Source organism: Carcharodon carcharias, chromosome 3, assembly GCF_017639515.1.
Source record: "Carcharodon carcharias isolate sCarCar2 chromosome 3, sCarCar2.pri, whole genome shotgun sequence".
Lineage (NCBI taxonomy): Eukaryota > Metazoa > Chordata > Chondrichthyes > Lamniformes > Lamnidae > Carcharodon > Carcharodon carcharias.
In genome coordinates, this window is record NC_054469.1 from 197,475,610 (window position 1) to 197,488,803 (window position 13,194).

Consider the following 13,194-nt stretch of genomic DNA (forward strand, 5'->3'; position numbering starts at 1 on the left):
CGGACTGTGCCTATAAAAAGCCGCGGCGGAAGCGCTGCACTTAGTCCGATGGATCGGTATTATGCAGTTTTTCTGTTGGTGTGCGTGATTTGGAGTGGTTATTGCGTCAGTATTATGACGGTGTCGTTGAATGACACGGAGCGGAACTGCGACCTTGCCAATGGACAAGACTTCTGTTATTTCGGTTACGGGAGTAACTTGCTGCGGGAGCGGTTGCTGCTTAAGAATCCTTCGGCCGTACAGGTCGCTGTGGGCTGCTTGAAGGTGAGGGATCTGTGTGTATCCTTTCTCCACTGCAGTAACTGCTGATCGGGTTCTTTTAAGGTGTAGGAACAAAGGACTCCAGAGTAGGCTATTTGGCCCTTCAAGCCTGCTCCACCATTCAGTAAGATCATGGCAGATCTGATTGTGGTCCCAGCTCCACTTTCCTGTCTGTACCCCATAACTCTTGACTGCCTTGTCTAACAAAAATCCAACTAACTCAGCCATGAATACATTTAAAGACCTAGCCTCCAGTACCTTCTGGGGAAGAGATTACCACATTATATTTTTCCCACAAGGGGAAACATCCTCCCAGTATCCCACCCTATCAAGTCCCCTCAGGATCTTTAAACAAAAACAGAAAATGCTGGAAAAACTCAGCAGGCCTAACAGCATCTGTGGAGAGTTAATGTTTTGAGTCCATATTTCTCTTCAGAGCTAAAGAGAAGTAAAATTTATACTGTTCAAGGGGAGTGGAGCAGGTGAAGCTGGATAGAAGGCCAGTGATTGGTGGAGGCAAAGGAGAGATTGACAAAGATGTCATGAACAAAAGGATAAAGGGGTGTTAATGTTAGTGGTACTGGCTAAAGGAGGTGCTGATGGTGGCATTAAGGTCAGAAAGCAGAATGTAATAATAGCAGGACAAGGGTAGGCACTGTGGAAAGAACAAGGTGAACAAGTGACAGATGGCACTAATGGGGGTGGTGTGGGGGGAGGGGACGGTGGTGAGAAAAAAGATTGAAAATGGGATAAAACCATGAATAAAAATGAAAATAAATAAAAATGAATGGATAAAAAAATTGAATATTGAAAAAAGGATAGAGAGGGGTGAGGATGGAGGAGAGAGTTCATGGTCTGAAGTTGTTAAATTCAATGTTAAGTCCGGAAGGCTGTAAAGTGCCTAGTTGGAAGATGCTGTGCTGTTCCTCCAGTTTGCGTTGGGTTTCACTGGAACATTGCAGCAGGCCAAGGATGGATATGTGGGTTTGGGAGCAGAATGGTGTGTTGAAATGGCTAGCGACAGGAAGGTCTGGGTCATGTTTGCGGACAGACCAAAGGTGTTCCGCAAAGTGGTCACCCAGTCTGTGTTTGGTCTCTCCAGTGTAGAGGAGGCAGCATTGGGAGCAGTGAATGCACTTGACCAAATTGAAGGAGATGCAAGTGAAGCGCTGCTTCACCTGAAAGGAGTGTTTGGGCCCTTGGACAGTGAGGAGGGAGGAGGTGAAGGAGCAGGTGTTACACCTTCTGCAACTGCATGGGAAGCTGCCATAGAAGGGGGATGTGGTGTTAAGGGTGATGGAGGAGTGGACCAGGCTGTCCCAAGGAAACGGTCCCTACCGAATGCCACTGGGTTGGGGGTGGGAGTGGGTGGTGGTGTGAAGGGAAGATGTATTTGGTACTGGCATCATGCTGGAGTTGGTGGAAATGGCAGAGGATGATCCTTTGAATGCAGAGGCTGGTGGAGTGAAAAGTGAGGACAAGGAGGACCCTATCATGGTTCAGGGAGGGAGACGAAGGTGTGAGGGCAGAGGCATGGGAGATGGTTCAGACACGGTTGAGGGCCCTGTCAACCACAGTGGGTGGGAAACTTTTCTTAAGGAAGAATGAAGACATGTCAAAAGCGTCGTTTTGGAAAGTGGCATCATCCGAACAGATGCGACGGAAGTGAAGGAATTGAGAGAATGGGATGGAAGCAGGGTGTGAGGAGCTGTAGTCGAGGTAGCTGTGGGAATTGGTGGGCTTGCAATGAATATTGGTGAACAGTCTGTCACCAGAAATGGAAAAACTCAGCAGGCCTAACAGCATCTGTGGAGAGAAAGACAGAGTTAATGTTTTGAGTCCATATGACTCTTCTTCAGAGCTAAAGAGAAGACAGAGGTCAAGGAAGGGGAGGGAAGTGTCAGAGGTGGATCATGTGAAGGTAACAGAGGGGTGGAAATTGGAAGCAAAATTGATTAATTTTTCCAGGTCCAGACAAGAGCATGAAGTGGCACCAATACTGTCATCGATGTACCAAAGAAAGAGTTGTGGGAGGGGGCCTGAGTGGGACTGGAACAAGGAATATTCCACATACCCCATAGAGTGACCAGTATAACTGGGGCCCATGTGGGTACCCATAGCCACACCTTTTTTTATTTGGAGGAAATGAGACAAGTTTAAGGAGAAATTGTTCAGTGAGAAAACAAGTTCAGCCAGATGGAGGAGAGAGGTGGTGGATAGAAATTGTTCGGGCCTCTGTTCAAGGAAGAAGCAGAGAGTCCTCAGACCATCCTAGTGGGGGTTGGAGGTACAGAAGGATTGGAAATCCATGGTGAAGAGGAGGCAGTTAGGGCCAGGGAATTGGAAATTGTTGATATGACGTAGGGCATCAGAGGAATCGTGGATGTAGGTGGAAGAGACAAGACAAGGAGAGAGAATGGAGTCAAGATAAGAAGAAATTAGTTCCATGGGGCAGGAACAGGCTGACGCAATCAATCTACCAGGACAGTCCTGTTTGTGGATATTGGGGAGGAGGTAGAAGCGGGCTGTCTGGGGTTGGAAGCTGTGGAGGGAAGATCTCCAGAGGAGATGATGGTAATGACGGTCTTGGAAAAAATGGCTTGATGTTCAATGGTGGGGTCATGGTCCACGGGAGGTAGGAGGAAGTGTCTGAGAGTTGGCGCTCAGCCTCTGCGAGGTAGAGGTCAGTACGCCAGACAACAACAACAACACCACCCTTGTCAGCACCCCACCCACTAAGGCCATCTGTTGCTTGCTCATGTTGTTCTTTCTATGTCCTGCTATTACCACATTCTGCTTTCTGACCTTAATGCCACCATCAGCACCTCCTTTAGCCAGTACCACTACATTAACACCCTTTTGTTCATGACATCTTTGTCAATCTCTCCTTTGCCTCCACCTATTGCTGGCCTTCTATCCAGCTTCATCTGCTCCACTCCCCTTAAACAGTACAAATTTCATCAAATTTTTACTTCTCTTTAGCTCTGAAGTAGAGTCATGCAGTCTTGTTAAATGCTTTTTCAAATAAGGAGACCAAAACTACATAGCACTCCTGATGTGGTCTCATGAATGTTCAGGGCAGCTGCAGTAAAACTTCCCTACTTTCATTCCCCTTGCAATAAATGCCAATATTCCATTTTCTTTCCTAATCACTTGCTATAGCTGCAGACTAAATTTTTGTGATTTTTGTAGCAGGACACCCAGATACATTACTCTTGAAAGTATTAACGCATCTCTGTATTCAGTGATCCAGTGGAAATGACATTGAACTGAATAAATAAATTAACAGAGTTGGAATGCTGCTGGATTAAAAATGGCAATTATATGCACAAGTAGCTTTTCTGATTATGGGCTGGATCTCAGTCCAATAAAATTTTGGGTGTTTTCACCTTACTGAATTTTGGTTAACACTAACCCTTTCCACTGTAAAATATAAACAATTTAAAGGAGGTTAATGAAACCTCTGCAGTTTTAAAATGTTTAAAACCCATGCAAATCTGATCACTCGCTTCATCTTCAGGTCACTGCTGTTGCCTCATGATTGCAGGAGGTGCTGTCCTGGTAAACTTTGGGAAAAGTCTTTCACAGATATGTATGTGGGGTCAGAAAAGTCCTGTACTGATCATAAGTAAGCCTCAGAAATTACAGGTGTGTATTGTTTTGGTGAAGCCTATGTTTGAAATTTATACTTTTCCCCCAGGGCTATAAGCTTGCATTTGGCTTTCCCATGTTGCATGAGAACAACTGGGGAGGAGGTGCTGCTACTATTATCACAAGTCCTGAAGATGACGTATGGGGAGTTATATGGCGTATGAAAGCTGCTGATCGGGCCTCTTTAGATGAGCAAGTATTGTTTTGTATACCTATTCAATATTTTCAAACTAATCTTTTTTTCTCTTTCTTTCATGTTTCTTCCTATAATGACCTGGAGATTGAAAAGGCGATGGCCAATCAGATACTATCTTCATTTTAAAATATGATTTGGGTTCAAGTTTTTGAGTCTGATACATACACATGATTATGCATAGAAAGCAATTCATTCTATATTCATGACAGGCTCTAAGTACTCTTAAAACATAGCAACATGAATGCATGCTACTGTATTAACTTGCATAATACACTGCTTTCTCTATCCTAGGAGCACAGTTAGCCAAAATCTCTACTTTCTGTAGAGGAAGCTTTACAGCTTTTTACATAGATGAAAACCCTCCTTATGTTTTTTTTAATTTTTTTTTATCACTGCCAAACAGCAGCTTTGGCTGCACCTCCCCTTTGCTTTTCATACTTAAACTTATTTCAACTTTATTACAAATGTCTGAGCAAATGGTATCCATTTGCTCCATTAAGACTGCCCTTGCAATTATCATCAGTAAATACTGACTACCTACCACTGTACATTATTTTGATTTCTGATTACCCTTCTGTTGATACTGAATTCTACGGATGTCTCCAACTAGAAACGTTGGAGGTCCAAAGGACTTGGTGGGGGGGGGCAGGTACATGGATACTTAAAATCATATGAGAAGGTACAGAAAATACCAAACATGCTAATAGAATGCTGGTCTTTATCTAGAGAGCTAGAATAAATACAAGGGGTGAAAGTTATGCAAAAATCTGGTTGGATTACATCTGAAATGCAGTGAGCAGTTTTAAGCACCACACATTGGGAGGGATATATTGGCCTTTGAGGGAGTGCAGCATACATTTACCAGAATGATAGTTTGACTCCAAGGAGAGATTGCACAAACAAAGGTTGTTTGCCTAGTGGTTCAGAAGGTCAAGGGTGATTGATTAAAGTTTAAGGTGTGAAAGGGAGCAGGGTAGGGAGTTAGAAATAAACTATATTTCAGCTAGCTGGGGAGTCTTAAGATTAGGGAGCATAGTCTTAAAAACTAGAGGCAAACTTTTCGGGAGTGAAATTTGGAAGCTCTTATGCACAAAGGATGTTAAAAGTCTAAAACTCTCTTCTGCAAATGGCAATTGATGCTAGATCAATTAACAAAGATGAGGTATGAGAAAGGTTGGTTGTATTTAAAAGTTGAAAGATCACAAGGGCCAGATATAATGCATCTGAGAATGCTGTGGAAAATAAGGATAGAAAATGCTGTGATATTGGCCATAACCTTCCAATCTTCCTGCAATATGGAGATGTGGCAAAGGCCTGGAGAATTGCAAATGTTACACCCTTATTCAAAACAAGGATAAACCTAGCAACTACTGTCAAGTCAGTAACTTGGTGTTGCAAAAGCTTTTGGAGACAATACCTGAGACAGTCACTTGGACAAGTGTGGATTAATTAGGGAAAGCTAGCATGGGTTTGTTAAAGGCAAATCATGTAAAACTAACCTAAGTTTTTTGATGGGGTAACAGAGCGTTGAGAGTGATGTGCGTAAGGGCTTCCAAATGGTGTTGGATAAAGTAGACTTGCCAACAAAGTTAAAGCCCAGGGAGTAAAGGGAAAGTGGCAACATGGATACTAAGTTAGCTGAGTGCCAGGAAATGGAGAAGTGGTGAAATATTGTTTTTCAAACTGGAGGAAGGTACAGAGTGGGCTTCCTCAGGGATTAATATTAGGAGCCCCTGCTTTTTTTTTGATGGATTAATAACCTGGATTTGGTTGTGCAGGTGCATCATTTCTAAATTTGCAGATGACAAAAAACTTGGAAGCATTGTGAACTGTCAAGCTGGTGGAGGGGGTGGACATGTGAGAGGCAAAATTTAATACAGAAGTGTGAAGTGATAGGTTTTCATTGGAAGAACTAGAAGAGGCAATATAAACTAAAGGGAACAATTCTACAGTGGTGCTGAAACAGAGACCTGGGTTGTGTGTGCACAAATCATTTTGGGTTGCAAGTTGGGAAAATGGTTAAGAAGGCAAATGTGATCCTGGGCTTTATAAATAGGAAGAAAGTGAGGCTTTAGAGAAGGCGCAGAAAATACTTGAGAATGATTCCAAGGATGACTTAATTTACATGACTAGATTGGCAAAGTTGGGGTTGTTCTCCTTCGAATAGAAGACGGAGAAGAGATATGATAGAGATATTCAAAATCATGAGGGATCTAGACAGAGTAGAAAGACATGGTGTTCGTATTGACAAAAGGGTTGAGAACCCAAGGACACCAATTTAAGTTGATTGGCAAAAGATCCAGTGACAACATGAAAAATCTCTTTACACTGCAAGTGGTTATGATACTGATTGTGAGTGCAATGAAGGCAGATGCAATCGGGGGTTTCAAAGGGAATTGGATAAGCACCTGAAAAAAAAATTTGCAGGGCTCGGGTGAAAAGACAGGGGAGCGGGACTAGCTGAGTGCCCCCTTGCAGAGAGCTAAGATGAGCAAGACAGGCTGAATGGTTTTCTGTATTGTAACCATTCTGATTCTAAAATTGTAAACTTACCTTTGCTAATGAATTACAAATTTAATAAAGGATAGGGGCAAAAGTGAGTATGTGGAGTTGGGTTACAGGTCAGCATGACTCATTGAAGAGTCAAGGGGCTAAATCGTCAGCTCCTGTTGCTGTACCTTTTCCTGCAGATTTCACTTATCCATTTCCTGTGCAGGACTGTCTGCACAAACACAAAACACTACAAAAAATTGATTAGATATTTAAAAATATTGCATGTTAAAAGTATATTTTTCTCTAGGTAAAGTTTAAAATTATAGAGCCATAATATGCTCAATGTCCTCCTATTAACATAACTAAGCATAACGGCACCAAATTATCAAATACCTGCAGTCAGTAAATCAATCATTTAATCCTGAACACTTTCTGTTATCTATTATATTCACCCAAAAGTATTAAACATCACCAAAGAACTGTCGCTAAATGGGCATTCCACTGTGGCCAATCATATTGAGTAAACTTGCAACACTTATGCTGTACCGTTTCATCATTTTTGCTCCACTGTCCACTGGATGAGGTACAACATATACTGAGCTTAAAAGATCACTGCTGCAAAATAATTAAGTTTAATGTGCCATTGGGAGGACGCCATTGTCAAGGGACTAAAGGTTACAAACGGAAGAGAAACCAAGGCAGATAAAGTCAAAAACGGTGTCTGATAAATTGGAACTCCTCTGTTAACCATGGCCAGAATTTTTATGTTGGTGTGCAGGGGTGGGCCCGACGTGGCGACACATAAAATAACGCATAGTGACGTTGGGCGTGCATCCCAACGTCACCATGCGCTATCGCAATATTTCGGCGGGCGAGCTATGAACGCCGATGCACGCCCGCCATTAATTAATGGGCCACTTGAGGCACTAATAGACGGCGATTTTTTTCGGAGCCTGTGCAAACGTCGGAGCGTTACACGGGTGCAACGAGCAGGCGGGTAGGCCACGTTTTTTAAAAACTTCATCCACGGGTGGGATAAGAGGGGCAAGTGGGCGTGCGTGGTTTTTGGTGGGCATTTAATGTTTAAACTTACTGCTACTTGCTTGTGTGAACAGAACAACTTCAAATCTCCTGACAGCTGCTTGCACAGGAATAACAGGCTTCAGGTCAAGGTCCAGAGTAAACATCATTCTTGGGGCCTTGCTGGTTTCAGGAAGCCTTACCTCCCCCTGGGAATGGGAATTGTGCTCTCCACTGGAGGCACCTCCTCTGAGGAGGAAGAGAGGGCCAGAAGGGGGAAGTGTCCAGGAGTCCATATCCAGCCTCTAGGGAAGCCACCTTTGGGAGGACAGGCACATGCACAAGGGGTGCAGGGTCCAATGGGAAGTGCAAGGCAGAAGGGGCTGCAGATCACTATCCTGCTGCCAGGGTTTACAGGTGGCGAAGCAGCTACCTCTATGTCTGAGGTGCAGTGCCGAAGGCGGATCTGTGTCTCAAGGGAGAGAGTGACCTCCATTTGTCAGATGATAGGCCCTGAGATCAGCACCAACTGTGTCGGTGGGCACCCCATGCCAGTGGCATTGAAGGTCACGGCTGCCCTCAACTTCTAAGCGTCCGGCTGTTTCCAGGGGTCAGTGGGTGATCTTTACAGAGTCTCCCAGTCAGCTGTCCACACTTGTCAAGTAGGTGACAGATGCTCTGTTCAGGCGTGCATTGACTTTCATTCACTATAGCTAGGATGAGGCCAGGCCGGCAGAGTGAGCCAGAGGCTTTGCAGCGATTGCTGGGTTTCCCCAGCATCCAGGGTGCAATTGACATCATCATGGGTTCCTGTACACCTGCAGAAGTAAGGAAATATCCTAAGTCATGTTCACAACTAAAGCATTTAATGAGTTCTCAAAACAAAACAGAAAAGAAACTTCATTCCAGGTGTTGAGTTGCACACCAACTTATAATCAACCAATAGCGGGGCAACAGAAAACCACCAGTGATAAGCCCGTGGTGTGCCTAAGGTGCCTTAAGCTTACGTTTCTGGGTGCTATGCCTAGGTGCTTTACCCCCTTGCTTGCACTGGCATTTGTGACAGCCTGCTCACTGTGCTGTCCTGTTGGCCTTGGTGGGCATCCTCTGGCCCGTGGAGCCTATGGCCCCGCCTGGGAGGGAGCGGCCAATGCCACGGCTGGCATCTCCCCAGTCGTCACAGCCTCATCGGATCACATAGTCACTGGTAGAGGGGTGGAGGAGCTGCTGCCTCATCCAGAATGCCCTGAGAGGAGCCCGCAGAGATGACAGGCAGCACGTGCGCCAACGTGAGATCGCTTTGGACCTCCTTAATCACCATTGATGGATGAGCACCAAGCTGGGATACTGGATGCCCAATCCATTTCCCACACTGACACTGACCAGCTGAAGTCAATGCTGCTGAGGGCTTGCAGGTCCGAACGGATTCCCAGGAAGCCCAGATTGTTTTCCATGGAGGAAACATTGCGCTCAGCCATGAGGGTCAATGCACTGCTGATACTCCGCATGAACTCCATCACAGAGACCATGCCACGCATTGTCTCATGTGTCTCCACCAGATCCTCCCACAGACCCTGCTGGACTTCCAGCATCTGCTGCCTCAGGGATGACTTCAGAGGCACATCATCAGCCACCGACTGAGCATGTTCCTGGTCCCCTGCAGTCCTCCAACTGCCGTGCCATGGGCACTATGTCTCCACACACACCTCAAGCGAGCATGAAGTGCCCTCACCACTGTGCCTTGGGACACTAGCTAATGATCTCATCCTCACCAAGGTGCTAGTATCTGTGCTGGTGCCTGCCTGGTTGAGATGGCAAAACGCTGGTGCTTGTAATTCGTCAGGCTCCTCTGCCTCCTCGTTCCGGTCCTGCTCCAGTTAGGCTGAAAGGAAGAACAAGGACATTTGATTAGTTGAAGTCGAGACACTGCCAATGTGCATGCCTGGCCCCAGATCCGTACGCGTACTTCCTTCTATAATCAATGGGAAACCCATGTTGGAAGCTTAATTCACTAAACAGTCAACAGTGGAATGGTTGCAAGGGCAGATATGGTGACCGCAGTGCACAGCACTCTTACCTCCCCCTGGCACCCCCCAGCCTCACTGCTCCCGGTTGACCTGGGCACATGGCGCCTCTCCAGCTCAAGAGCCTCCTGCTCATATCTGGTGAGAATCGCCAACTGTGCCTTGCCCAGATGATGCCTCCATCACATTTGCCAGCTACACTATGACCTTCCAAAGCAAGGAAGCACAACCAAGTAGAACGCCAAGGGCAGCAAATGGATGGGCACCCCGCCACCTGGAAGTTTCCCTCCCAGTCAGTCAGCAGCCTGACATTGACGTGTTTCGGAGTTCCAGCACAACGCCTAGGTACAGATTACTGAGGTCGCCCCCAAAACAGTACTATGGGTGTAAGTGTACCACATGCAGCTGATACAGAACCCAGCTCAGCAAGACCCTCTCAGGGTGAACCAGGCATAGGCAATAAATGCTGGCCCACCCAGTGAAGACCACATGCCATGAATGATTCAATGCAGTAACTACATTCAGAGTTGTTGGGGAGCAAACCTAACTGCTGTGCTAAGTGACCCATGCCAACGTGGTACTGACCCTTCCCTGTCACAAGAGGTCATTGAAGTGCTTGCAGCACTAAACCCAGGTGCACTGCATTGCATCACACTGTGCACGATGCCTCTCTGCCAACTCCTCCTAGACACGTTTCGCATTGTGGAAAGAAAGGGGGGGGGGAGGGGGGGCGAGGGGCGACTCCTCTTCCCATCCCTCGGCACGAGGATTTCACACCGTGCTGCCACCTCCTTAAGGAGGGCAGTGAGGCACTCATCTGAGAAGCGAGGAGTACAGTGTCCTGCCCTCCTGCCTAGCTTGCTCACCAGCAGCGCTCTCGGGAGCCCTTCTGCTGGCGATTGTTGACAGCCTTTGGAAGGCTGCCTGCACGCTCGTTAAATAGGCCACCGGCTCGCCATTGGACGAGGCAGTCATTGCAGTCCTGCCGCTGCCCACCCCCTCCCACTGTCCTCGGGAACTGCGAATCATGCTTGGCGGGCCTTAATTGGCCCGCCCGTGTAAAATGGCGGCACGGAGCCAATTGCGGGCTGGGTGGCGATTGACTCCACTTCTGACCGGCCCGTCCGAGGGGCAGAAAATTCTGCCCCATGTGTTTAGCCCCGAGCTGCTATTCCTAAACAAAAAAAAGTAAGCATTGCACAATAGAATATCGTCTTTCCTTTTAAAAAAAGGTAATTTCTTCCATAAACCTTTTTTGACTGAGAGGTTTCCAAATGTAATCTTTCTGATCTTTAAAAAAAAGGATGGAAAAAAATACATTTACTCTTCTGCACTGAAGAAATAATATGAAGCTGTGAATCATTTCCTAAATTTGTCCTTTTTTTATTTTAAAAACAATTTTAACTGTCCTAATATTGCATAACCCATGATCACTCAACATTACATCAGTTCCCGGGTCAGGATGAAGCTGCATTGCCTTGTACAATGAACAGAGCAGCTCTGAGACATAATTCTTCCCTGTTGACAAGTAGTGTCCTTTTTTAAAATCTTATTAAACATTTTTTTTCCAGTCACCAGGCACATGTAGAATTAAGGCCAGTGTAAAGACAAATCCTTAAAGATTTTCTTCTATGATATGATACTTTTTGATTTTAAAATTCAAGCTTTATGCATTTGGTTTACAACACACCTAAACGTACAAGGTTATGGTGCAATTTATGATGTTTCTTTGGTTGGACCACCATTAAGTAATGTGTTAATGGTGTTTCAGGGAATGGTGGTGAAGGGAATAGGTGTGCTACTGTTGGTGACGTTGCAGTTTTTTTTAATGTTGTATTGTTGTTTTTCTTGAAAGTAACTTATCATCCAAACAGTAAGGAGGGTGGGAATATTTGGGAAGCTTTTAAAGGTTAGGAGAAAGTTTGCATTGAAGCTTATTTATGGTTTTTTTTTATATTGCATCCAATCCAGGACAAAACAGACCAAGCCCTTGGGTTTTATCCTATTTTCCTTTTTTATATGGTTAGATTTGAATTTTTTTAAATGTAAAACCCCTCAATTAAATGTGTTTTTAATATAAATCTAATCCCATCACCAGTAAGTAAATGTTTGCCATTCAAAAATAACGATTGCAGGTCTACTTTATTTCTGAACTTTGATGTTTAAAATGCCCAGTGGTGGGAGTGGGATGTAGTGGTCAGTGGAGGTGCAGTGCCTAAACATCTGATTTTCCCTCCCCAACAGTCAAGAAGGTGTGAAGAAAGGGTTATACAGTCCAACTGAAGTTATAATTCAGCGAGAAAATGCAGGAGATCACACATGTCTAACCTACCAAATGAATAATTTTACTTCTGCCTTGCCATCCCCAATTTACAAAGAGGTATGTTTTTTTTTAAATCAGGCTATTGCAGCCTTAGTACACAGCTTAGTTGGAACATTTCTTCATGTAAAGTAATTTGCAAATGATGTACCTTTTAAAATTATATAATCACTTTGTTTGAAAATGAATTCATAGATCCAATCTTTTGCAAATAAAGGCTTATAACTTAAGGTTAAACAGATGTTTTCACGTTTCTTGAATTGTTTTCCAGGTAATCTGTACAGGTGCAAAACGGGGTGGATTGCCTGCTGAATACATTAAGAAATTGGATGCTATAAAAACTAATAATTACAATGGAACAAACCCATTAACATTGGAAATTAGAGAGATTTTGAATCAACTGCAAAACAACATCAGTGTAACAGATTGACTTTGGAAAAGTTGTATTATATTGTCCAGAAGGCAGGTATTTTAACCATTCTGATTCTTCGATTATGTTGAGTTGCATTTGAAATCTAAAGTTGTAGAAATTTTAAAAATTGACTAATGGTATTGAAGCTGCTGTAGATCATTCAAACTATAAAGCACAAACATTGTGACACCGAGTAGGTAGAAGATTTTAGCCACATTTTTCACTGATCACTTCATGCAATGTTTAATGTTTTAAATGAGGTCAGTTGTTTCTGTGTTGATCTTGGACTAATTAAGTCCTCAAACAGTGATTCTTTGTCTCTTAATTGTAAAGACTTTTATTAGATTATAGGGTGATGGTGAAAAGGCCTGCCTGCCCTAATTTCTGCTTTCATTGTACCATAATATAGCAATGGCCATGTTATCTGGGAAAATGTTAACATTGGTAACCAGTATGATCTCTTAACAATTTGAACATCATTTGAGGACTCATGGCTGTATTATATCTCAGTTTATTAATTTTTTGAAAATCTTGTCATAAGGCAATTTGACTACATGTAATGTAATGAGAATGTATCTTATGTAAAATAAACCTAGTTTATTGAAAATTGCGTAGTTTGAAGGGCTTTTGGGTGCTAATCAGTCTTCTATTCAAACCATTCCTGAATGATTTTACAGCTTAAATCCTCTAAACAGTGGAACTGTGGTGAACAATAAATGTTCCATAACTAGTTTGTACTGAAGACACAAGGATTCTGGATTGTGTATAACTCTTTGCTACTAAGTTGGAACTGTTCCAATTTGTTCAGCAAAACAGC

The 13,194-nt window shown here is 44.0% G+C and overlaps 1 protein-coding gene across 1 annotated transcript; it reads left to right on the forward strand.

Moving 5' to 3' along the window:
• Positions 1-25: 25 nt before the first annotated feature.
• LOC121275673 (gamma-glutamylcyclotransferase-like) lies at positions 26-12,984 on the forward strand. The gene is made up of 4 exons (XM_041183198.1): positions 26-264; positions 3,962-4,104; positions 11,890-12,025; positions 12,237-12,984. Exons 1-4 carry the CDS (start codon positions 49-51, stop codon positions 12,393-12,395), a joined length of 654 nt encoding a protein of 217 aa, XP_041039132.1. The 5' UTR covers positions 26-48; the 3' UTR covers positions 12,396-12,984.
• Positions 12,985-13,194: the final 210 nt, after the last annotated feature.

Coding starts and splice junctions, on each gene's coding strand:
- LOC121275673 (XM_041183198.1), top strand. CDS start 49: ATGGATCGGTATTATGCAGTTTTTCTGTTGGTGTGCGTGATTTGGAGT. Junction 265..3,961: donor TCGCTGTGGGCTGCTTGAAG/GTGAGGGATCTG, acceptor CTTTTCCCCCAG/GGCTATAAGCTTGCATTTGG. Junction 12,026..12,236: donor CATCCCCAATTTACAAAGAG/GTATGTTTTTTT, acceptor ATTGTTTTCCAG/GTAATCTGTACAGGTGCAAA.